At 42.7% G+C, this 25,791-nt stretch overlaps 1 protein-coding gene across 2 annotated transcripts in view; it reads left to right on the top strand.

Moving 5' to 3' along the window:
- The window catches only part of TRPM4 (transient receptor potential cation channel subfamily M member 4), a 90,362-nt gene that overhangs the window by 51,406 nt on the left and 13,165 nt on the right, over positions 1 to 25,791 (top strand). For both annotated transcript variants that reach the window (XM_069741763.1, XM_069741764.1), the window contains exons 12-17: positions 311 to 439; positions 5,378 to 5,507; positions 15,204 to 15,349; positions 15,926 to 16,038; positions 16,921 to 17,019; positions 17,111 to 17,542. In XM_069741763.1, the coding sequence (XP_069597864.1) occupies positions 311 to 439; positions 5,378 to 5,507; positions 15,204 to 15,349; positions 15,926 to 16,038; positions 16,921 to 17,019; positions 17,111 to 17,542 (1,049 nt within the window). The remainder of the gene's footprint in view (positions 1 to 310; positions 440 to 5,377; positions 5,508 to 15,203; positions 15,350 to 15,925; positions 16,039 to 16,920; positions 17,020 to 17,110; positions 17,543 to 25,791) is intronic.

The following is a 25,791-nucleotide window of genomic DNA, read 5'->3' as shown; positions in this document are numbered from 1 at the left end:
GGTGAGCTCACTGATGGATTCTCAGTTAATTCATTCTGCAGTCAGCCATAGATGGGTCAAACCTGGTTCTACAGAAGGTAAAGGGTGCAATATATATATATTTTTTTTTTTTAATGAGACCAAAAGGCAAAAATTATATTTAGCCCTAAATACCGTACATTCAATTGCATGAAAAAAAAAAGGTTTCCCAAGGGTGGACAGCCCCTTCTATGAACAGTTATTTTACTAGATAGTATAAAAATATTACTTTTTTTTGCCTGGTATATTTTTTATATTTCTAAACAACTTGTTTCTACGTCTTTGTCCACAGGTTAAAAATAGTCAAAGCTGCCCTGATCAGAGGTATGACACTAGAAAATCAACAACCCCATGGATCGATCTCTTCATTTGGGCAATTTTACAGAATCGAAATGAAATGGCTACCTACTTCTGGGAGATGGTGAGATCTCAAAGGACCTATTTCTGTATACTACTTTTTGGAAAGAGGGCACAACTGATACTCTGCTATGCCTATTGACAGGGTGGATCAAAATACAAGGATTGACCAATGAGAGGATCCCAGTGCTAAGGACTGCCCCCTAGGAGCCCTGCACACACCGTAAATCAATTTTGCCTCTAGTGTTCCTCTAAATGGTTCTCAATTATGACAGGTCTACACAAATTTTACACATACAAGCAATTGTTTTAAAACAAAAAAATTACTCACATTACCCCGTTCCAACCACCATGGATCCAGGACGATAAGCAATGATGTTCCTTGTCCATTTTTGGGGGGTAACTGAGACATCTGATTATGTCCCCTTACAGTTTCAGGTGACATTATCACTTCTTGTCCAGGGGTAGACTAACTTTACCAATAGCAAAGAATGCCTCAATAGTATAGTATGGAAAGGGGAGATGTCCGGACATTTAAGAAGTAAAGACATAAAAGGGGCAAAACGGGTTTTCTTGCAAACCAAACATGTAGGTTAATAATGTTTTAAATATTAATTTTTAATAGCTTACTAATTTAGTCCTGTTGGCAGAGAAGCCATGGTCTTCTACAACCCCTGGCAAAAATTATGGAATCACCGGACTTGGAGGATGTTCATTCAGTTGTTTAATTTTGTATGAAAAAAAACAGATCACAGACATGGCACCAAACTAAAGTCATTTCAAATGGCAACTTTCTGGCTTTAAGAAACACTAAAAGAAATCAAGAACAAAAAATGTGGTAATCAGTAATGGCTACTTTTTTTAATCAAGCATAGGGAAAAAATTATGGAATCGCTCAATTCTGAGGAAAAAATTATGGAATCACCCTGTAAATTTTCATACCCAAATAGAACACCTGCATCAAATTAGATCTGCTCATTAGTCTTCATCTAAAAAGGAGTGATCATACCTTGGAGAGCTGTTGCACCAAGTGGACTGACATGAATCATGGCCCCAACACGAAAGATGTCAATTGAAACAAAGGAGAGGATTATAAAACTCTTAAAGGGAACCTGTCACCTGAATTTGGCGGGACTGGTTTTGGGTCATATGGGTGGAGTTTTCGGGTGTTTGATTCACCCTTTCCTTACCCGCTGGCTGCATGCTGGCCGCAATATTGGATTGAAGTTCATTCTCTGTCCTCCGTAGTACACGCCTGCACAAGGCAAGATTGCTTTGCGCAGGCGTGTACTATGGAGGACAGAGAATGAACTTCAATCCAATATTGCAGCCAGCATGCAGCCAGCGGGTAAGGAAAGGGTGAATCAAACACCTGAAAACTCCGCCCATATGACCCAAAACCAGTCCCGCCAAATTCAGGTGACAGAGTCCCTTTAAACAAGGGTAAATCATCACACAATGTTGCAAAAGATGTTGGTTGTTCACAGTCAGCTGTGTCTAAAATCTGGACCTAATACAAACAACATGGGAAGGTTGTTAAAGGCAAACATACTGGTAGACCAAGGAAGACATCAAAGCATCAAGACCGGAATTCCCCCCCCCCCGCTGTTAATAAAATACTCACCCGGCTCCCTCGCAGCGTCCTGTCCTCGCTGCACCTTCTCCTGTATGAGCGGTCACGTGGGGCCGCCGATTACAGTCATGAATATGCGGCTTCACCCCTATGGGAATGGCGGCTTCAGCACCAGATGCAGGGGACAGCGCTTACTTGTAGCGCTGTCTCCTGCACGGTCCGTGTGGTACCCAGTTGGCACACGGCTGCCGCACGTATGCCACACTGATGTTCACGGTAAGCACATGGACACACGGATAATTCTGGTACCAGAATTATCTGGACGTGTGAGACTGGCCTTACAGTGGGTTAAGGAAAAGCAATGTGGACTGTGGATGACTGGATGAAAGTCATATTCAGTGATGAATCGCGAATCTGCATTGGGCAAAGTGATGATGCTGGAACTTTTGTTTGGTGCCGTTCTAATGAGATTTATAAAGATGACTGCCTGAAGAGAACATGCAAATTTCCACAGTTATTGATGATATGGAGCTGTATGTCAGGTAAAGGCACTGGGGAGACGGCTGTCATTACATCTTCAATAAATGCACAAGTTTATGTTGATATTTTGGACACTTTTCTTATCCCATCAATTGGAAGGATGTTTGGGGATGATGAGATCATTTTTCAAGATGATAATGCCTCCTGTCATAGAGCAAAACCTGTGAAAACATTCCTTGTAAAAAGACACATAAGGTCAATGTCATGGCTGCAAATAGTCCGGATCTCAATCCAATGGAAAATCTTTGGTGGAAGTTGAAGAGAATGGTCCATGACAAGAATCCAACCTGCAAAGCTGATCTGGGGACAGCAACCAGAGAAAGTTGGAGCCAGATTGATGAAGAGTCCTGTGTGACACTCAATAAGTCCAGGCCCCAGAGACTGCAAGCTGTTATACAAGCCAGAGGTGGTGCAACGAAATACTAGTGATGTTTGAGAGTTTTTTTGTTTTTGTCTTTCATGATTCCATAATTTTTTCCTCAGAATTGAGTGATTCCATAATTTTTCCCTATGCTTGGATATAAGAAAGTAACCATTACTGACTACCACATTTTTTTGTTCTTGATTTCTTTTAGTGTTTCTTAAAGCCAGAAAGTTGCCATTTGAAATTACTTTAGTTTGGTGCCATGTCTGTGATCTGCTTTTTCTCTACAAAATTAAACAACTGAATGAACATCCTCCAAGGCCGGTGATTCCGTAATTTTTGCCAGGGGTTGTACTACCAGCTGCATTCACGGTTCAGGCCACCTAACTTCTGGTGGTGTCAGTAGCTAAGCCAGCCCCCTTCTCTGTCTATACATTTGACTGAAAGGTTCTCTTGCCTTTTAAAATAAAAAAAATAAAAAAATCAGCCACCTCCCCTCTTCTTCTTCTTTTTTTTTTTTTTTTATTCTCTAAGCCAGTCCCCTTCTCTGTCTTTACATTAGAGAAGGGGGCTGGCTGATCTTTAAAAAACAAAAACACAAGGAAAGGTGAAGTGGCTGTTCATGGTTTTCTTTTTTTTTTTCCTGCTATATAGCTATGCCAGCACTATTCTCCATTTTAACAATCTAAAGACCGGGAAGGGAGTTGGCTGATTTTTTTTTTTTTTTTTTTTTAATTCTTTTAACCCCTTACCGGCATCGGACGTACTATACCGTCCGATGCCGGCTCCCCTGCTTTGATGCAGGGCTCCGCGGTGAGCCCGCATCAAAGCCGGGACATGTCAGCTGTTTTGAACAGCTGACATGTGCCCGTAATAGGTGCGGGCAGAATCGCGATCTGCCCGCACCTATTAACAGTTAAATGCCGCTGTCAAACGCAGACAGCGGCATTTAACTACCGCTTCCGGCCGGGCGGCCGGAAATGACGTCATCGCCGACCCCCGTCACATGATCGGGGGTCGGCGATGCTTGTATATTGTAACCATAGAGGTCCTTGAGACCTCTATGGTTACTGATTGCCCGTCGCTGTGAGCGCCACCCTGTGGTCGGCGCTCACAGCACACGTGCAATTCTGCTACATAGCAGCGATCAGCAGATCGCTGCTATGTAGCAGAGCCGATCGCGTTGTGCCTGCTTCTAGCCTCCCATGGAGGCTATTGAAGCATGGCAAAAGTTAAAAAAAAAAGTTTAAAAAAATGTGAAAAAAATAAAAAAAACATAAAAGTTTAAATCACCCCCCTTTCGCCCCAATCAAAATAAATCAATAAAAAAAATATCAAATCTATGCATATTTGGTATCGCCGCGCTCCGAATCGCCCGATCTATCAAATAAAAAAAAGTATTAACCTGATCGCTAAACAGCGTAGCGGGAAAAAAACTCGAAATGCCAGAATTACGTTTTTTTGGTCGCCGCGACATTGCATTAAAATGCAATAACGGGCGATCAAAAGAACGTATCTGCACCGAAATGCTATTATTAAAAACGTCATCTCGGCACGCAAAAAATAAGCCCTCAACCGACCCCAGAGCACGAAAAATGGAGACGCTACGAGTATCGGAAAATGGCGCAATTTTTTTTTTTTTATTTTTTTTTTTAGCAAAGTTTGGAATTTTTTTTCACCACTTAGATAAAAAATAACCTAGTCATGTTTGGTGTCTATGAACTCGTACTGACCTGGAGAATCATAATGGCAGGTCATTTTTAGCATTTAGTGAACCTAGCAAAAAAGCCAAACAAAAAACCAATGTGGGATTGCACTTTTTTTGCAATTTCACCGCACTTGGAATTTTTTTCCCATTTTCTAGTACACGACATGCTAAAACCAATGATGTCGTTCAAAAGTACAACTCGTCCCGCAAAAAATAAGCCCTCACATGGCCAAATTGACGGAAAAATAAAAAAGTTATGGCTCTGGGAAGGAGGGGAGTGAAAAACGAACACGGAAAAATGAAAAATCCCCCGGTCATGAAGGGGTTAATGAGCCAGCCCCCTTTTCTGTCTTTTAGATTGTTACAATGGAGAAGAGGGATGACTTGGCTTTAAAAAAAAAAAAAAAACGGGGCTGGTTTATTTAATAAAAATAATAATAATAATAATAATAAATAATTTTTTTCTATATTTTTTTTTTTTTATTTTTTTTAGCAAATCTAGCCCTCTTCCTCCATTGTAATTATTTTTCATGTCATGCACGGCCTCCTTTAGGTCTTCCCAGGGCATAAGTTAGTAGCAGTTTTGCAGGGAGTATTAGGATAATCGCAGGCACATGAGTTCGGTTAGAGGGAGCTTTTCTTATGCAGACTATTGAGTGGCTCGTGACCATGCAGGTCAGTTGACATGGTGGACTCCAGGAAAGTAAGACTTTGAGGAGTAGAAGAGAGGTTTAATTCTGGAGAAACAGATAATTATCAGTTATGTTCTTGAATTGCTCCTTAGGGCTGTTTTTTTGTTGTTTTTCTATCTCCGCAGGGGCCAGAAGCTGTGACCTCAGCGCTCGCTGCTTCCAAATTGCTGAAGGAGCTCTCTCGCCTGGAATCTGAAGCTGAAGAATCGTTGGCTATGAAAGACCTCGCGGCAAAGTTTGAACATCTAGCAATAGGTAATCCACAGCGGCATAATCATCTACTTCTAGTAAAATGTTAGAAAGCCTTCTAGCCAGGCTTGGACTGGCCCACGGGAGAGCAGGGAAATCCTCCGGTGGGCCGCCAACCTCTTATACGAGCAGTAATTGACACTATATACTGGACTCTCTAAGTACCGGCAGAGGCGGCATTTTATTTATTTATCAATCTACCCAGATTATTGTTATATAAGTTTGTGATTTAGGATAATGTCACACTTGCACATAGCTGAGTAGTGGTGGGCCCTTGGCACTCCAGTCCAACACTGCTTTCAGCTCTCCGGACACACAACTGATTGGTCTATAAAGGTCAACTAAGCTTAAGGGGCTTGTCCACTATTGTGCAACCTCTTCATGGTCTATCATAAAGTAACCCAAAAAACTGCTTATCGCTCAATCCTCAAATCTCCCACTTTATATTGTCTGGAGACCGCTGCAGCCAATCAATGGTCGTCAATCAGCAGCAACCTTATCCAAACATCCACTCTGGCTCAACAATGAAGGTTGTCGGGCAAGAGAAGGATCGGCCTGTCTGCCTCCCGATTGAACTAATATGCATGATCGGCTAAACCGAATGTGCATGCGTGTAAGGCGGAGAGAAACTTCTCCATTAAGGGTGTATGGGTACAGTAAGGGTTTTCAGGATTGCACCAACCTGATGCTGGAAAGTAGCCAAGCCCTCTGCCAGAGCTTAGCTGTGAGAATAATGGCGACCTCAGCGCCATCTCGAATTTGACAGACAAATGAGATCTTTTTATAGGTTTGTTTCAGCAGCACATCACGCGCTCGGCATGGAAGGGACATATTTGATTTCACGCCTTGCCGGCATTAGAGGTGATTTACATTGTACGTGCTCTCACTGCTGTGTATACAGCGGGACCTAAGTCCTGACACAATGATCCCATTACTTAGAGCGGAGACAATATGTGACCGAATTCACCACGCAGTTCCTCATTTGTTCCTCTTGCATTTTTCAAAATAATAATGGGCAAAAATTAAAAAATCGATTGCCGTCTTTTGCCTTATTGACATTTGCACACGCTCATTAGATGCTTCATTACAAAATCTAGAGCTGAGATTGGAACTTTATGGCTAATGTAGATGTGGATTTCCTGAAAGAACAGGAAGTTAGCGTTAAAACAGCCCCAGAGGCCAGTTTGAGAATTGCACAATTTTTTTATTTTTTTTTAACAATGGATATTTATCTACTTATATCTATCTGGAAAGAAAGATGTATAGCAATATATATTCTGTGTTTAAAAAAATGATTTTGTTCAATTCGCACACTGTCCACTGTGTTTATTTATATATTTTTTTTATATTACAATATATAAAATATATAATCATTTATTGTATTAATATTTATATATTCATATCTATTTCTATTATAGAGCATAAAAATCTGATTTAAACAATAGGTCAATCTCTGATCGTCATCCTTTTTAATATTTTAATTTTAATATTGAATAAAGTTCAAAGGGTAATGATCAGAGATTGACCTATTGTTTGAATCAGATCTTATGCTTTATAATGGAAATAAATATGAATATGTAAATATTAATACAATAAATTAATAATATTCAGAATATATTATTTATATATTTTAATATTTAATTTTAATATTGAAAAAAGTCCAATATATAAATATTATTCATTTATTGTATTAATATTTATACATTTCATTCATATTTATATATTTGTTTGTATTACAAAGCATAACAATCTGATTTAAACAGTGGGTCAATCTCTGATCGCTTCCCTTTTGAAGGTGTTTTTTTTTGTTTGTTTTTTTAAAGTTCTAACAGCCCAGATGTCCTATTTCTCTTCTGGCAGCTGTATTTTAGGCCCCTGCTGCTTATCTTCTGGTCTGCTCATTAGCTAAGTCAGCCCCCTTTTATGTGTGCACATCAGAGAAGGGTGCTGGCTTAGATACCGTACTTAAAAAATAATCCGCTTGCCATGCACCGCCACTTCAGGTCCGGCACAAGACATAACCATTAGTAGCAGTTTCTATAAGGAGTGTTTCTCCAGATGCGTCTTGTGTAACAATAATCTTCATAGGGGGTCTCTAAGTGATGATCAACCAATGAACCTTAAGGGGCTGATCCTTCACTTCAGAGTCGGCTTACATTTGGGGGTGACGGCATTACTAAGAGGAACATTGCACTCTTAGGAGTCGTTCTTGCAAACTGTATGTCCATCTTCTTATCTTACTGTAGTTTCTCACATTTTATGATTTCCTTTGTGATATAAAAGAATGAGTTGGGCTGATTTTTTTTTTTTTTTTTTTTTTAATTATTTTATTTATTTTTTTATTTCATGTCCGTTCCAAACCACATCACTTCCACTGTCACTGAAGACCATCTGGGAACTTTATTCTTCGCCCAACATATATAATGAAAAGTATACATTATTTCCCACAGCCGCCCTTTTTGTTGTGAGTTCTGTTTTTGGGCTCCCTCTGGTGGTTACTGATGGTACTGGGTGACTTGTCTTTCCTGGGTTTCTGGGTTCCACCTGTTCCATCAGCATATGGGAGTTTCCTATTTAACCTGGCTTTGCTGGCATTTCCTCGCCGGTTATCAATGTATCCAGTGTGTCTTGTTACCTCTGCTCCCTGCTCCTAGAACCTTCTGGTCAAGCTAAGTTTGGATTTTCCTGTTTTGGTGTTTTGCTTTATTTGGTTTTTAGTCCAGCCTGCAGATATGTGATTCTTGCTGCTGGTTGCTCTAGTGGGCTGAAATTGCTCCTCATGTACCATGAGTTGGCACATGAGTTCAAGTAATTTCAGGATGGTTTTTTGAAGGGTTTTTCGCTGACCGCGCAGTTCACTTTTGTATCCTCTGCTATCTAGCTTTAGCGGGCCTCATTTTGCTGAAACTGTTTTCATACTGCGTATGTGCTTTCCTCTCATTTCACCGTCATTATATGTGGGGGGCTGCTATTTCTGTGGGGGATTTCTCTGGAGGCAAGAGAGGTCTGTGTTTCTTCTAATAGGGGAAGTTAGATCTTCGGCTGGAGCGAGACGTCTAGGATCATCGTAGGCACGTTCCCCGGCTACTTTTATTTGTGTGTTAGGTTCAGGGTCGCGGTCAGCTCAGGTTCCATCGCCCTAGAGCTTGTTTGTATCTGTGCTTGTCCTTTAGTGATCCCCTGCCATTGGGATCATGACAGTATAACCGGCCCACAAAGTGTTAATTGTATTGGCTGAAGTAGGAGGATAAGTAGTCTGAGGAAGTTTTTTTTTTTTTTTTTCTCTTTCCCTCAGAGTTTGCTGCCTAGCCTTATTGCAGCGTGGCTACTTCCTCCTCCTCTTAATCTTTGAATGGCTCTGATCCCAGCTGTTTATCATGGACGTCCAGAGTTTGGCTTCCAGCCTGAATAATCTTGCCACTAAGGTTCAAAATATACAGGATTTTGTTGTACATGCTCCTATGTCTGAACCTAGAATTCCTGTCCCAGAGTTTTTTTCTGGAGATAGATCTCGTTTTCTGAATTTTAGGAACAATTGCAAGTTGTTTCTTTCTTTGAAATCTCGCTCCTCTGGAGACCCTGCTCAGCAAGTCAAGATAATTATATCTTTCCTGCGGGGTGACCCTCAGGATTGGGCATTTGCATTGGCACCAGGGGACCCTGCGTTGCTTAATGCGGATGCGTTTTTTCTGGCATTAGGTTTGCTCTATGAGGAACCTAACCAAGAGATTCAGGCTGAAAAAGCTTTGTTGGCCCTCTCTCAGGGGCAAGATGAAGCAGAAATTTATTGTCAAAAATTTCGGAAGTGGTCGGTACTTACTCAGTGGAATGAGTGCGCTCTGGCTGCAAAGTTTAGAGATGGCCTTTCTGAGGCCATTAAAGATGTTATGGTGGGGTTCCCTGCGCCTGCTGGTCTGAATGAGTCTATGACTATGGCTGTTCAGATTGATCGGCGTTTACGGGAGCGCAAACCTGTGCATCATTTGGCGGTGTCGTCTGAACCGTCACCTGAGATAATGCAATGTGATAGAATTCAGTCCAGAAGTGAACGGCAAAAGTATAGGCGGAAAAAAGGGTTGTGCTTTTATTGTGGTGATTCAGCTCATGTTATATCAGCATGCTCTAAACGCACAAAAAAGGTTGATAAGTCTGTTGCCATTAGTACTTTACAGTCTAAGTTCATTCTGTCTGTGACTCTGATTTGTTCATTATCAGCCATTTCCGTCGATGCCTATGTGGATTCAGGCGCTGCCCTGAGTCTTATGGATTGGTCATTTGCCAATCGCTGTGGGTTTAGTCTGGAGCCTCTGGAAGTCCCTATTCCTTTGAAGGGAATTGACTCTACACCTTTGGCTATGAATAAACCTCAGTACTGGACACAAGTGACCATGCGTATGACTCCCGTTCACCAGGAGGTGATTCGCTTCCTGGTACTGTATAATTTGCATGATGTTCTAGTACTTGGTCTGCCATGGTTACAAACTCATAATCCAGTCCTTGACTGGAAATCAATGTCTGTGTTAAGCTGGGGTTGTCAGGGGGTTCATGATGATGCACCTCCGATTTCTATCGCTTCATCTACTCCTTCTGAGATTCCTGTGTTTTTGTCTGACTATCGGGATGTTTTTGAGGAGCCTAAGCTCAGTTCGCTTCCTCCTCACAGGGATTGCGATTGTGCTATAAATTTAATTCCAGGCAGTAAATTTCCTAAAGGTCGTTTGTTCAATCTGTCAGTGCCAGAGCATACTGCTATGCGGGATTATGTTAAGGAGTCCTTGGAAAAGGGACATATCCGTCCATCTTTGTCCCCTTTGGGAGCAGGTTTTTTTTTCGTGGCCAAAAAAGATGGTTCCTTGAGGCCTTGTATAGATTATCGTCTTTTGAATAAGATTACCGTAAAATATCAGTATCCTTTGCCATTGTTGACTGATTTGTTTGCTCGCATTAAGGGGGCTAAATGGTTCACTAAGATTGATCTTCGGGGTGCGTATAATCTTATACGAATAAAGCAAGGTGATGAGTGGAAAACCGCATTTAATACGCCTGAGGGCCATTTTGAGTATTTGGTAATGCCTTTTGGACTTTCTAATGCTCCTTCAGTCTTCCAGTCCTTTATGCACGATATTTTCCGTGAATATCTGGATAAATTTATGATTGTGTATTTGGATGATATTTTGGTTTTTTCTGATGACTGGGAGTCTCATGTTCAGCAGGTCAGGAAGGTGTTTCAGGTCCTGCGGGCCAATTCCTTGTTTGTAAAAGGCTCAAAGTGTCTCTTTGGAGTCCAGAAGATTTCTTTCTTGGGGTATATTTTTTCCCCTTCTACTATTGAGATGGATCCCGTCAAGGTTCAGGCTATTTGTGACTGGACGCAGCCTACATCTCTTAAGAGTCTACAGAAGTTCTTGGGCTTTGCTAATTTCTATCGTCGTTTTATAACTAATTTTTCTAGGGTTGTTAAGCCTTTGACGGATTTGACTAAGAAGGGTGCTGATGTTGCTAATTGGTCTCCTGCGGCTGTGGAGGCCTTTCAGGAACTTAAGCGCCGGTTTTCTTCTGCTCCTGTGTTGCGTCAGCCAGATGTTTCGCTCCCTTTTCAGGTTGAGGTTGATGCTTCCGAGATTGGAGCGGGGGCGGTTTTGTCACAGAGAAGCTCCGATGGCTCAGTGATGAAGCCATGCGCGTTTTTTTTCTAGAAAGTTTTCGCCGGCTGAGCGGAATTATGATGTTGGTAATCGGGAACTTTTGGCCATGAAGTGGGCATTTGAGGAGTGGCGTCATTGGCTAGAGGGTGCTAGACATCGTGTGGTGGTCTTGACTGATCACAAAAATTTGATTTACCTTGAGTCTGCCAGGCGTCTGAATCCTAGACAGGCTCGTTGGTCACTGTTTTTCTCTCGTTTCAATTTTGTGGTTTCATACCTGCCAGGTTCAAAGAATGTGAAGGCGGATGCTCTTTCTAGGAGTTTTGTGCCTGACTCCCTTGGAAATTTTGAGCCCTCTGGTATCCTTAGGGATGGGGTGATTTTTGTCTGCTGTCTCCCCAGACTTGCGACGTGCTTTGCAGGAGTTTCAGGCGGGTAAACCTGATCGTTGTCCGCCTGAGAGACTGTTTGTTCCGGATAATTGGACCAGTAGAGTCATCTCCGAGGTCCATTCTTCTGCGTTGGCAGGTCATCCTGGAATATTTGGTACTAGAGACTTGGTGGCCAGGTCTTTTTGGTGGCCTTCCTTGTCGAGGGATGTGCGTTCTTTTGTGCAGTCTTGTGAGGTTTGTGCTCGGGCTAAGCCTTGCTGTTCTCGGGCCAGTGGATTGTTGTCACCTTTGCCTATCCCGAAGAGGCCTTGGACGCACATTTCCATGGACTTTATTTCGGATCTCCCTGTCTCTCAAAAAATGTCCGTCATCTGGGTTGTGTGTGATCGCTTTTCTAAAATGGTTCATCTGGTACCCTTGCCTAAGTTGCCTTCCTCCTCTGAGTTGGTCCCTCTGTTTTTTCAGAATGTGGTTCGTTTGCATGGGATTCCTGAGAACATCGTTTCTGACAGGGGATCCCAGTTTGTGTCTAGATTTTGGCGGACGTTCTGTGCTAAGATGGGCATTGATTTGTCCTTTTCGTCTGCATTCCATCCTCAGACGAATGGCCAGACTGAACGAACTAATCAGACCTTGGAAACTTATTTAAGGTGTTTTGTTTCTGCTGATCAGGATGACTGGGTTACCTTTTTGCCGTTGGCCGAGTTTGCCCTTAATAATCGGGCTAGTTCTGCTACCTTGGTTTCTCCTTTCTTTTGTAATTCGGGGTTTCATCCTCGTTTTTCCTTTGGTCAGGTGGAACCTTCTGATTGTCCTGGAGTGGACATGGTGGTGGATAGGTTGCATCGGATTTGGAGTCATGTGGTGGACAATTTGAAGTTGTCCCAGGAGAAGGCTCAGCAGTTTGCTAATCGCCGTCGCCGCGTGTGTCCTCGACTTCTTGTTGGTGACTTGGTGTGGTTGTCTTCTTGTTTTGTTCCTATGAAGGTCTCTTCTCCTAAGTTCAAGCCTCGGTTCATCGGTCCCTATAGGATCTTGGAAATTCTTAACCCTGTGTCGTTTCGTTTGGATCTCCCGGCATCGTTTGCTATTCATAATGTGTTTCATCGGTCGTTGTTGCGGAAGTATGAGGTACCTGTTGTTCCTTCGCTTGAGCCTCCTGCTCCAGTGCTGGTGGAGGGAGAATTGGAGTATGTTGTGGAGAAGATCTTGGATTCTCGTGTTTCCAGACGGAAACTCCAGTATTTGGTCAAGTGGAAGGGTTATGGTCAGGAGGATAATTCTTGGGTGGTTGCCTCGGATGTTCATGCTGATGATTTGGTTCGCGCTTTTCATAGGGCTCATCCTGGTCGCCCTGGTGGTTCTCGTGAGGGTTCGGTGACCCCTCCTCAAGGGGGGGGTACTGTTGTGAGTTCTGTTTTTGGGCTCCCTCTGGTGGTTACTGATGGTACTGGGTGACTTGTCTTTCCTGGGTTTCTGGGTTCCACCTGTTTCATCAGCATATGGGAGTTTCCTATTTAACCTGGCTTTGCTGGCATTTCCTCGCCGGTTATCAATGTATCCAGTGTGTCTTGTTACCTCTGCTCCCTGCTCCTAGAACCTTCTGGTCAAGCTAAGTTTGGATTTTCCTGTTTTGGTGTTTTGCTTTATTTGGTTTTTAGTCCAGCCTGCAGATATGTGATTCTTGCTGCTGGTTGCTCTAGTGGGCTGAAATTGCTCCTCATGTACCATGAGTTGGCACATGAGTTCAAGTAATTTCAGGATGGTTTTTTGAAGGGTTTTTCGCTGACCGCGCAGTTCACATTTGTATCCTCTGCTATCTAGCTTTAGCGGGCCTCATTTTGCTGAAACTGTTTTCATACTGCGTATGTGCTTTCCTCTCATTTCACCGTCATTATATGTGGGGGGCTGCTATTTCTGTGGGGGATTTCTCTGGAGGCAAGAGAGGTCTGTGTTTCTTCTAATAGGGGAAGTTAGATCTTCGGCTGGAGCGAGACGTCTAGGATCATCGTAGGCACGTTCCCCGGCTACTTTTATTTGTGTGTTAGGTTCAGGGTCGCGGTCAGCTCAGGTTCCATCGCCCTAGAGCTTGTTTGTATCTGTGCTTGTCCTTTAGTGATCCCCTGCCATTGGGATCATGACACCTTTTACCATCAAATAATGACTCCACCCCGCAAATTGTGGAACATTTAACCTTTTGTGTGCACGGCACAGTGATTGTGCTCAAAGGGAAACTCTCTACTGATTCATGCTGCCCGATCCACAAGTAGCATGAATCCGCGATCAGCTTCGTTGTTGCAGCCATTTGTTTCCCTCTAACATGCTACGGTGTTTCAGATAAACATACTTTATAATTGAGGCTTGAGATCATGTGACTAAAATTACTAGTCCAAGAGGCGGATCCCGTTGGCTTCTTTCTGTCTCGCTGCCTTTGACTGACAGGTCTCTCCGTACACAAACACAAAAAGATTTTGGTCAATCTAGGGGAGCTAGGAGAAGATGCCAGGGACCTGGTCTAGTCCTTGTTGCCTCATCCCTGGCCACCAGTTTAAATCCTATTTTCTCTGAAATGCTACAGTGTGTTGGGCTCACCTGAGGAGGTGGATTCACAAAGCTGAAAGTTAAGGTGGACACGCTGATCCAGGTTGTTGGCACAGCAGCCTAGAAAGCACGTGAAACAGTAAGGACCTGGACAACAGGCTATGTTGGACGGCAGACAAACAGGAGGCAAAGAGGCAGGACACACTGGAAGCAAAAGAATCAGAAGGGCAGATGGAGAAGGAAAACAGCAGGTATAAAGCAGGGCTCAGCTGTAGGTAGCGGAATCCAGAACAGATTGTAGCGCAATAACAATTTGTGAAGCTGACAGCAAATGATGGGTTAACCTGCAGATCACAGAAGCAGCAGATGTAAGTTATAGAATCCACAGAAGATTGAAATGTAATGTGAACAAACACTATTTACAGCTTGTGACTCTTAAAGCATCTGATGGGTTAACCTGCAGATCACAGAAGAAATGGATACAAGTTAAAGAACCAACAGCAAATTGAAACCTAATGTGAACAAATCCTAATAAATGTTTGTGATGCTTATAGCAACCAATAGGTTAACCTGCAGATCGCAGAAGCGGCAAAAATTACAGAAGTCTGAGGAGGTGTTTGCAATAGAAGAAGTTGGATGGTCTCTGCACAATACAGTTTCAATATTCAAAGACTGGGGTGTGTCCAAGTAGACCGTAAATGTCCTTAGGAGATGATGTCGCTGAGGAATACCAGGCTAATTGTAAGGTCCGAGACCAATTTGGAGTAAAGCAAAGAGTGGCAGCCATAGGGGAAGGGAACAAGGCTTGGCCTTTCCTTTTATTGCTTTTGGGGTGAAAGATATATAGTACCTTATTATCTGGGTGGTGCTGGTCTACTGATCTTTACAGGTGCCTAACGCAACATTTTGGAGTAAAACCTACACTGCTGCAGAAACCGAGCCAGTCTGTGAGTCATGCTGTCCATGGTTGAAGGCACATGAACCATCTGACAGGTTCCCCTTAGGGCCATAACCACCATGCACTAAGGGCAGGTCAGGAAATTGCTTGACATATTGTAAATGCTGAAGTCAGACAATTCAGAGGTCAAAACTGTATTGCGTAACTGTAATTCTCATTGCTGTAGGTGTATTTAACGAGTGTTACAGAAATAGCGAGAACCGGGCATTTAAGCTACTGGTACGCCGCTCAGCCGTCTGGGGAGGCGCCACTTGCCTGCAGCTGGCTTACGAGGCCGATGCACGTAATTTCTTTGCACAGGATGGTGTTCAGGTACGAGAACATATCGACCATGCTTTCAGAGACATTCTATAAGGTCAACCCACTACCTAGTCTCGGATGTGGGACCGCATAATTAGGCTTATAAAATAGAACAATATGTTTTAAAATGATTGTACTTTATGCACCGTTCATGAAGCCTTACACCAGCCACACACTTTCTCTTCTATACGGAAGACTTTTCAGCAGTCTCATTATCATTACAGGCACTGTTCATGAATGGTAACATCTCTCTATACAATAAGTCATACAGGATCCACTATACACCAGAGGTGATGTCATAGCTCACTACTTCTTCCTCCCATACAATGACATTTGCCGAGATTAGAGCATGCTCAAATTTCGCTTCTATACAAACAAGTAGGGTCGGAGTCCATGTATTGCTTCTAATATTCATTTAACGTAGAAGGAACTTTGAGTAGTGACTGCAGACTTGTAGCTTAAGACCAGACAACCCCTTTAATGGTCCTTTTAGTGACCTTGATCTCTTGTCAAGGATTGAAAATTATCAAAGTTTTTTTTTTTGAATCATCGAAGCCACTGTAATAATAACACCTTTCTATTCCACAGTCCATGTTAACAGAAAACTGGTGGGGTCAAATGGCACAAAGCACACCGGTGTGGGCAATGGTGCTGACCTTCTTCTGCCCTCCTCTCATTTATACCGATCTGATTGAATTCAAGTAAGTAGCCAAAGCCGCCTTTTTTTATACGCTCTCTGAGAACAACACTTTGATTTGGAAAATATACATTCTATATCCAATGTTTTAGAAGTAATGTTCCAAATTTTTCATGGTCTGGAAATCTCCGAAAAAAATATTGATATGCTAGACTAGCAAGATCATGATATGGTACTACAAGGCCAATAATGGGTAGCAGTCAGAAGTAGCCAGTTTTAGTTCTTATTTTATTCCCATGGTTTTCCTGAGTATTCTACTTTTTTCATTTTTTAAATCCGACATTCAGTTCCAGAGATATGGTCCTTTTTATCATCTTTCTCATAGGGGCGTGGCCCACAGGATCCTCTAGGGCGTGTCTTTATGCTGCTCTGCATAATTGTACTGTGACACGCCCACTTAAAGTTCCTAAAAAATCTGCGCTAACTAAAAAGGACCATATCTCTGGAACCGTATGCCGAATTTTAAAAAAGAAAAAAGCAAAATACTCAGGAGAACAGTGGGAATAAAATATTACTAAAATAAATAATAAATTAAAATACTAAATTTAAAAATATAAATAAAAAGCTAAAACTGGCCACTTTTTACCTGATGACGGATTTTCTTTAAATGGATGATGTGCAATTTAGTTGGTGTCATAACTTTAAGCTATATATGCTTCGGTTTTCCTTAGAGGTAACATTGTCTGTTTAAATATAAAAATTAATGAAAATTGTTCCATTGTTACATCCTAGGTTACTTTTAGAGGTCAAATTTTCGCAAGCCGGCATAAAGGACACAACGTTGGAGTAATAAAATCAATACCTTGATATGCCCCTGTATACATTTTGCCAAAATATTTTGTGACCTTTTTGTGATTTTGGGTTTTTTTTGTTTTTTTTATTCTAGAAGTTTTGAAAATGAAAATGGAAGTGACGGCACCAATAGAGTTGAAATGGACAGCTTAGACATTGATATAAAGACTACTGTGGCAGAAATAATGGAAGGGTATGTAAAGTTAGAAATTTTTTTTTTAATGACCAACGCTTTTCTTCGTGGCCTTGTGTTAATGGATATTGTGTTGTACGTTAATAATCAGGGAGGAAGTTATGAAGGAGAAGAGTGAACTTGTACAGCTCAAGCCTGTGAAATCATCCGATGGAAATGCTTCTCACGCCGAAGCTGAAGTCACTAAGGAGAAGCCCCGGCCACAATGGATGCGTCGCTGGAAACAGTTCTGGAGCGCGCCTGTGACTGCGTTCTTCGGCAATGTCGTCATGTACTTTACCTTCCTTTTCCTGTTCTCTTACGTTCTACTCCTGGACTTCAAAAGACCTCCACCAGATGGTCCAGCCACTTCGGAGGTTATCCTGTATTTTTGGGTTTTCACTATGGTTTGCGAAGAAATACGGCAAAGTTTCTTTGTGGGATCCATGCCGGTAGCACAGAAGGTCAAGCAGTACTTGCAGGACTCCTGGAACCATGTAGACATCACGGCCTTGCTGCTTTTCATCATCGGAGTAATCTGCAGGTACTGGTTTTACCCAATTGAAAAATTTACAAAATTGAGGAATTACTGCTCATGTCAAGAAATTTTGTTTCTGGTTATGAGAATAACTCACCTGTTCCCGTATATTGGTTAAGAACTGAGTCTTCTTAGCAACCAATATGTTGCCTTTTCAGAGTACATGAGGACCGGAACTCTAGTTCCAACTATTGGAAGTAGTAGTCCTAAAGTCAAAATCGCCCCTTTATAGAACCTTGCCACATGACGTAGGATAAGATGCCAAACCATAAACTCCAGGTGCAGACGTGTTTTGGGGTGTTTGCTCCTCATCAGTGCAAACCGTAATTTAGCATGGTTTAGAATTCTCCGTACATTAACTTGATATTCTCCACAAGGAGATACGTTACCCCTTAGTCTCCCAGTCAAAGGCCTCTCATCTAGCCAAATCAGTTCTCCTGCTTTGCACTGATGAGGGGCAAACGCACCGAAACACCTGCATATGCAAATGGAATTTCGGGTTTGGCTTTTTATCTGAAGTCATGCGGCAAGGCTCATTAAAGGGTCAATATTGAGTTTTAGAATTGCTCTTCTTCTTTGTGGCTGCTCTAATTCTCTGAAGAGGCTATTTTCATATGTAAATTCCCAGAGGAGACTTGCATGGCCTATAAGTCTCCTTACATTGACTTGGGTTCTCCTACAAGGAGAAACGTTCCTCTATCTGCTGAGTTTATTATAGCTGCCCTTAGGCATTGACTTTAAATCGATAGATGCTATTAACCTCTAAATCCCATATGACGTACTATCCCGTCGAGTTGACCTGGGACTTAATTCCCAGGGATGGGATAGTGCGTCATAGGCGATCGGCCGCGCTCACGGGGGGAGCGCGGCCGATCGCTGCCGGGTGTCAGCTGATTGAGACCCTCGGAACAACGCGATGCAATCGCATTGTTCGAAGCGTCTCCTGCCTGCAGGCCCCGGATCCAAAATGGTCGCGGGGCTCCTTCCAGTTCCTGCAGGGAGGTGGCTTGCAAGCGCCTGCTCAGAGCAGGAGCCGGCTAGCCTGGAGCACTGCCTGTCAGATCGCTGATCTGACACGGTGCTTTGCAAAGTGTCAGATCAGCGATCTGACACTATACTGTGATGTCCCACACTGGGACAAAGTAAAAAAAAAAAAATCCTAAATAATGAAAAAAATATATTGTTCCAATAAATACATTTCTTTATCTAATAAAAAAAAAACACAGAAAAGTACACATATTTAGTATCTCCGCTTCCGTAACGACCCGACCTATAAAACTGTCCCACTAGTTCACCCCTTCAGTGAACACCGTAATAAAAAGAGGCAAAAACAACGCTTTATTTTCATACCGCCGAACAAAAAGTGGAACAACATGCGATCAGAAAGACACATATAAATAAACATTGTACCGCTGAAAATGTCATCTTGTCTCGCGGAAAACGAGCCACCATACAGCATCATGAGCAAAAAAATAAAAAAGTTACAGTACTCAGTATAAAGCGATGGAAAAATAATTTTTTATATAAAATAGTTTTTATCGTATAAAAGCGCCAAAACATAAAAAAATTACATAAATGACGTAGTGCTGTAATCCTACTGACCCGAAGAATAAAACTGCTTTATCAATTTTACCAAACGTGGAACGGTATAAACTCCTTCCCCTCCCCCATCCCCCCCCCCCCCCAAAAGCAATTAATGAATAGCTGGTTTTTGGTCATTCTGCCTCACAAAAATCAGAATAAAAAGCGATCAAAAAATGTCACGTGCCTGAAAGTGTTACCAATAAAAATGTCAACTCGTCCCGCAAAAAACAAGACCTCACATGACTCTGTGGACCAAAATATGGACAAATTATAGCTCTCAAAATGTGGAGACGCAGAAACAATTTTTTGCAATAAAAAGCATCTTTTAGTGTGTGATGGCTGCCAATCCCAAAAATCCGCTAAAAAAAAATGCTATAAAAGTAAATCAAACCCCCCTTCATCACCCCCTTAGTTAGGGAACGATGATAAAATTTTAAAAAATTATTTATTTCCATTTTTTTTCATTAGGGTTAGGGCTAAAGTTAGGGTTAGGGCTAAAGTTAGGGTTAGGGCTAAAGTTAGGGTTAGGGTTTGGATTACATTTACTGTTGGGATTATGGTTAGGATTAGGGTTAGGGGTGTGTCAGGGTTAGGGGTGTGGTTATGGTTGGGATTAGGGTTAGTGGTGTGTTGGAGTTAGGGGTGTGGTTAGGGATTAGGGTTAGGGGTGTGCTGAGATTAGGGGTGTGTTGGGGTTAAGGTTAGGGGCATGTTCAGGTTAGGGTTGTGGTCAGGGTTGGGATTAGGGCTAGGGGTGTGTTTGGGTTAGGGTTTCAGTTAGAATTGGGGGGGTTTCCACTGTTTCGGCACATCAGGGGCTCTCCAAATGAGACATGGCGTCCGATCTCAATTCCAGCCAATTCTGCGTTGAAAAAGTAAAACAGTGCTTCTTCCCTTCCGAGCTCTCCCATGCGCCCAAACAGTGGTTTACCCCAACATATGGGGTATCTGCATACTCAGGACAAACTGGGCAACAACTTTTCGGATCCAATTTCTCCTGTTACCCTTGGGAAAATACAAAACTAGGGGCTAAAAAATAATTTTTGTGGGGAAAAAAATGATTTTTTATTTTCACGGCTCTGCGTTATAAACTGTAGTGAAACACTTTGGGGTTCAAAGCTCTCATAACACATCTAGATAAGTTCCTTGGGGGTTTACTTTCCAAAATGGTGTCACTTGTGGGGGGTTTCAATGTTTAGGCACATCAGGGGCTCTTCAAACACGACATGGCGTCTCATCTCAATTCCTGTCAATTTTGCATTGAGAAGTCAAACTGCGCTCCTTCCCTTCCGAGCTCTGCCATGCGCCCAAACAGGGGTTTTCCCCCACATATGGGGTATCGGCGTACTCAGAACAAATTGTACAACAATTTTGGGGTTCAATTTCTCCTGATACCCTTGGTACAATAAAAAAATTTAAGCTAAAGTTTTTTGTGAAAAAAAGTTAAATGTTAATTTTTTTTTTTAAACATTCCAAAAATTCCTGTGAAAAACTTGAAGGGTTAATAAACTTCTTGAATGTGGTTTTGAGCACCTTGAGGGGTGCAGTTTTTAGAATGGTGTCACACTTGGGTATTTTCTATCATATACACCCCTCAAAATGACTTCAAATGAGATGTAGTCACTAAAAAAAGGTGTAAACATGAGAAATCGCTGGTCAAGCTTTAACCCTTATAACTCCTTAACAAAAAAAAAAGTTGGTTCCAAAATTGTTCTGATGTAAAGTAGACATGTGGGAAATGTTACTTATTAAGTATTTTGTGTGACATATCTCTGTGATTTAAGGGCATAAAAATTCGAAGTTGGAAAATTGCGATATTTTAAAAATTTTCGCCAAATTTCAGTTTTTTTCACAAATAAATGCAGGTAATATCAAATAAATTTTACCACTATCATGAAGTACAATATGTCACGAGAAAATATTCTCAGAATCATCAGGATCGGTTGAAGCGTTCCAGAGTTATAACCTCATAAAGGGACAGTGGTCAGAATTGCAAACCACCCTTGGGGATTAAGGGGTTAAAACAGGAGCAAAACCAACAACCTAATGTGTATGGAAATCTCTCCATTGTCCCTTGAAGGCATGTTCCGAATGGACATGTTGGATTTGAATATGCCTGTTCTTTTGTCGGGCCAGGAGACAAGTTACTGACACAAATGTTAACCTCACTCAAATGTAATACAGTGGCATTTTAGAGTATTATCACCCTGATATTTTTTGCTGAGTTTTCTGAGCAAAAGCACTTCAAATTTTCAATCAAAACATGTGATTTTTGAAATCCCAATGGTTTTTGTAGAGTTTCTGCTCCACAAACCCAGCAAAAAAGATCAGTGTGGACACACCTTATAATAATAATAATAAAATAATAATAATAATATTATTAACCTTTAGTTATTGCCTTTCATAGTTGACAATTACATCTCGGCAATCCACAAAACACAGACCAACATGGTATGATCCCACCTAAATTACTCAGTTGTAGAATATATCACACATAATGAGCCCGCAATGATGAAGTTTTGTAATAAGAGGTGTTGAGCATTCCGATACTGCAAATATCGGGTATCGGCCGATATTCGCGGTACTTTCTAAATATCGGATACCGGAATTGGAAGTTTCCATAATTCAATGAGCCAGTTTGGTTTAATTCAGCCAATGAGGAATCCTAAGAAGTGTGGGCACATCCTGTTATGCATGTTAGTCATGTAACTACTGGCATGGGTGTGATTGGCTGCTGAAATGATGTCATGATGCACTATAAAAACAGCCGCCGCCATTTTGGGTTCACTCTGCTGTGAATTCAGTTAGGGACAGGACGCTGTGTTCTGACTGAGGGCCAGTTTGAGATAGCGATTTGCTTCATTGTGCTTTACCTAGGCTAATTTAGGAACCGCTGTTTGAGAACCTTGTTTTTGCCTTGTAGCGCTGTTCACAGCTGTCTGCAAGGTCTCTGTGTGTGAGTGGCATACACCCACGAGTACTAAGAGAACTAAGTAATGTAATAGATAAACCATTATTTCTTATTTTTAGTGACTCTATAGCGACAGGGTCTGTTCCGCAGGATTGGCGCATAGCAAATGTGGTGCCAATATTCAAAAAGGGCTCTAAAAGTGAACCTGGAAATTATAGGCCAGTAAGTCTAACCTCTATTGTTGGTAAAATATTTGAAGGGTTTCTGAGGGATGTTATTCTGGATTATCTCAATGAGAATAACTGTTTAACTTCATATCAGCATGGGTTTATGAGAAATCGCTCCTGTCAAACCAATCTAATCAGTTTTTATGAAGAGGTAAGCTATAGGCTGGACCACGGTGAGTCATTGGACGTGGTATATCTCGATTTTTCCAAAGCGTTTGATACCGTGCCGCACAAGAGGTTGGTACACAAAATGAGAATGCTTGGTCTGGGGGAAATTGTGTGTAAATGGGTTAGTAACTGGCTTAGTGATAGAAAGCAGAGGGTGGTTATAAATGGTATAGTCTCTAACTGGGTCGCTGTGACCAGTGGGGTACCGCAGGGGTCAGTATTGGGACCTGTTCTCTTCAACATATTCATTAATGATCTGGTAGAAGGTTTACACAGTAAAATATCGATATTTGCAGATGATACAAAACTATGTAAAGCAGTTAATACAAGTGAAGATAGTATTCTGCTACAGATGGATCTGGATAAGTTGGAAACTTGGGCTGAAAGGTGGCAGATGAGGTTTAACAATGATAAATGTAAGGTTATACACATGGGAAGAAGGAATCAATGTCACCATTACACACTGAATGGGAAACCACTGGGTAAATCTGACAGGGAGAAGGACTTGGGGATCCTAGTTAATGATAAACTTACCTGGAGCAGCCAGTGCCAGGCAGCAGCTGCCAAGGCAAACAGGATCATGGGGTGCATTAAAAGAGGTCTGGATACACATGATGAGAGCATTATACTGCCTCTGTACAAATCCCTAGTTAGACCGCACATGGAGTACTGTGTCCAGTTTTGGGCACCGGTGCTCAGGAAGGATATAATGGAACTAGAGAGAGTACAAAGGAGGGCAACAAAATTAATAAAGGGGATGGGAGAACTACAATACCCAGATAGATTAGCGAAATTAGGATTATTTAGTCTAGAAAAAAGACGACTGAGGGGCGATCTAATAACCATGTATAAGTATATAAGGGGACAATACAAATATCTCGCTGAGGATCTGTTTATACCAAGGAAGGTGACGGGCACAAGGGGGCATTCTTTGCGTCTGGAGGAGAGAAGGTTTTTCCACCAACATAGAAGAGGATTCTTTACTGTTAGGGCAGTGAGAATCTGGAATTGCTTGCCTGAGGAGGTGATGATGGCGAACTCAGTCGAGGGGTTCAAGAGCGGCCTGGATGTCTTCCTGGAGCAGAACAATATTGTATCATACAATTAGGTTCTGTAGAAGGACGTAGATCTGGGGATTTATTATGATGGAATATAGGCTGAACTGGATGGACAAATGTCTTTTTTCGGCCTTACTAACTATGTTACTATGTTACTATGTTACTCTGTAGTCTGTTCTGCAGCCACAGCCGTTTGTAGACAGCTCAGTGTGTCACTGCCTCATACTGTTCCATTGTCCTTTTTTTCAATTAGTGCTGCCTGCTGCACATTTTGTCCTGATTTATCCTATTAGTGGGTTTCCATCCGTATCCTGCTAGCGTTAGGAGCTTGTCTCTTCCAAAAGCCAAAAAGGGCGCTCCCAAGACTTGCAGTGCCTGGTCCTTTTTTGACACAGTTGCAGATGACATTTGCTTTGTCAAATGCAAGCTGTGTAATCAGAAAGTCAAAAGAGGGAAAAGTGTCACCAACCTCAATACCACAAATATGTGGAAACATGTGCGGACCAAGCAACGTGGTGGAGTTACAAAAACGCACTGAAGACCTAGGCCACCCTACAGCGGCACCTATGACCTCCTCAGCTCATGTTGTAGCCTCTTCCTCCAGCTCACACACAGCTGGTTCGGCTTCCTCACAGGATCGCCATGGAAGAACCTCTGGCACTGTTGTACAGAAACCCAGTGTAATTCCACCCACAGCACCATGTTCCCTGTCATCCTCATGCTCCCAGCCCAGTCTACAGCCATCGGTAGCACAGGCATGGGAGAAAAGGCAGCCATTCTCGGCAAACCACCCATGAGCACAGGCTCTGAATGCAGGCATTGCAAAACTACTGTCCCTTGAAATGCTGTCATTCAGGCTGGTGGAGACTGACACCTTCCGTAACTTGATGACATTGGCAGTCCCACAATACAATGTGCCCAGCCGCTTTTATTTCAGCAGGCAAGCCGTCCCTGCCTTGCAAAAGTATGTGGAGGGGAAACATTAAACATGCGCTACTAAATGCCGTCAGTAGCAAGGTCCACCTCACCACCGATGCGTGGACCAGTCACCATGGACAGGGATGATACCTTTCTCTCACTGCCCATTGGGTAAATGTTGTGGAGCTGGGTACAGACATGGCGAGTGGCGCTGTACGTGTTCTGCCAACTCCAAGGATTGCAGGAATTCAGTCTGTACACACTGACTCCTCCTCATACTTCAGTTCCTCTGAATCATCGCTGCTGGAGCCGTCACAGTCCACTTCCACATGGACCCGTGAACGCTTACCTGTTACGACCGATATGAGCACAGCCATGGCCAAACGTCAACAGGCCATATTGAAATTAATTTCTTTGGGGAATTGAAGCTACACAGCGCAGGAGCTCTGGAATGCCATCAAGCAGGAGAGCGACGTGTGGTTTGTGCCAGTGAATCTCCAGCCAGGCATGGTAGTGTGTGACAATGGCCGAAATCTGGTGGCAGCTCTGGGCCTAGGCAACCTCACTCACATCCCATGTTTGGCACATGTGCTCAACTTGGTCGTGCAGAGTTTTTTGAGGGACTATCCGGATCCTGATGCACTGCTGCACAAGGTCCGCCTAGAGTGTGCTCACTTGCGGCGTTCCAGCATGGCAAGATCGCGCATTGCAGCTCTGCAGCGCCGATTCCGCCTTCTGGAACATCACATCATATGTGACCTACCCACCAGGTGAAATTCAACGTTACATATGTTGGAGCGGTTGTGTGAGCAGCAGCCAGCAGTAATGGAGTACCAGCTGCATCAGGTGCAAAAAAAAGTTGCACTGCGCGCCCTTCACACTTCACAACCACTGAGTGGGTCACTATGAAGGACTTCTGCCAGGTTTTGTGTGCCTTCGATGATTCCACGTGGATGGCGAGTGCAGATGATGCACTAGTCAGCATGACTATCCCCCTTATCTGCCTGCTTGAAAAAACACTGCAAGCGCTAAGGGATGAGGTTGTGGAAGAGGTGGAGGATGAGGAGTCACAAATGTCATCTGCTTCTGGACAGTCTGCACAACGTGGTTCCTCACAAAGGCCTAGGCAGGGGACACTTTGTGAGGTGAGGAGGAATCAATGGAGGAGGAAGACATCTGTCCAGAGGAGGGAGGTACACAATGCTTTAGTAGTCAGTATATAGAGCGAGGGTGAGGTGATGCAGAGCAGGCAGACATCACGCCTCAAGCAAGGGGCAGCGTTTCTTGGCCAGTTGGCAGTCTGCAGCACATGGTTGATTTCATGCTGCAGTGCCTGAGAAACTACTGCCGCATTGCCCATATTCTCAACACGGCTGATTGGGTGTACAC

The sequence above is a fragment of the Ranitomeya imitator genome, chromosome 10, assembly GCF_032444005.1.
Source record: "Ranitomeya imitator isolate aRanImi1 chromosome 10, aRanImi1.pri, whole genome shotgun sequence".
In the NCBI taxonomy this organism is placed as follows: domain Eukaryota; kingdom Metazoa; phylum Chordata; class Amphibia; order Anura; family Dendrobatidae; genus Ranitomeya; species Ranitomeya imitator.
The sequence above is the reverse complement of the archived record's forward strand: the minus strand, read 5'-3'. Positions and strand labels throughout refer to the sequence as shown.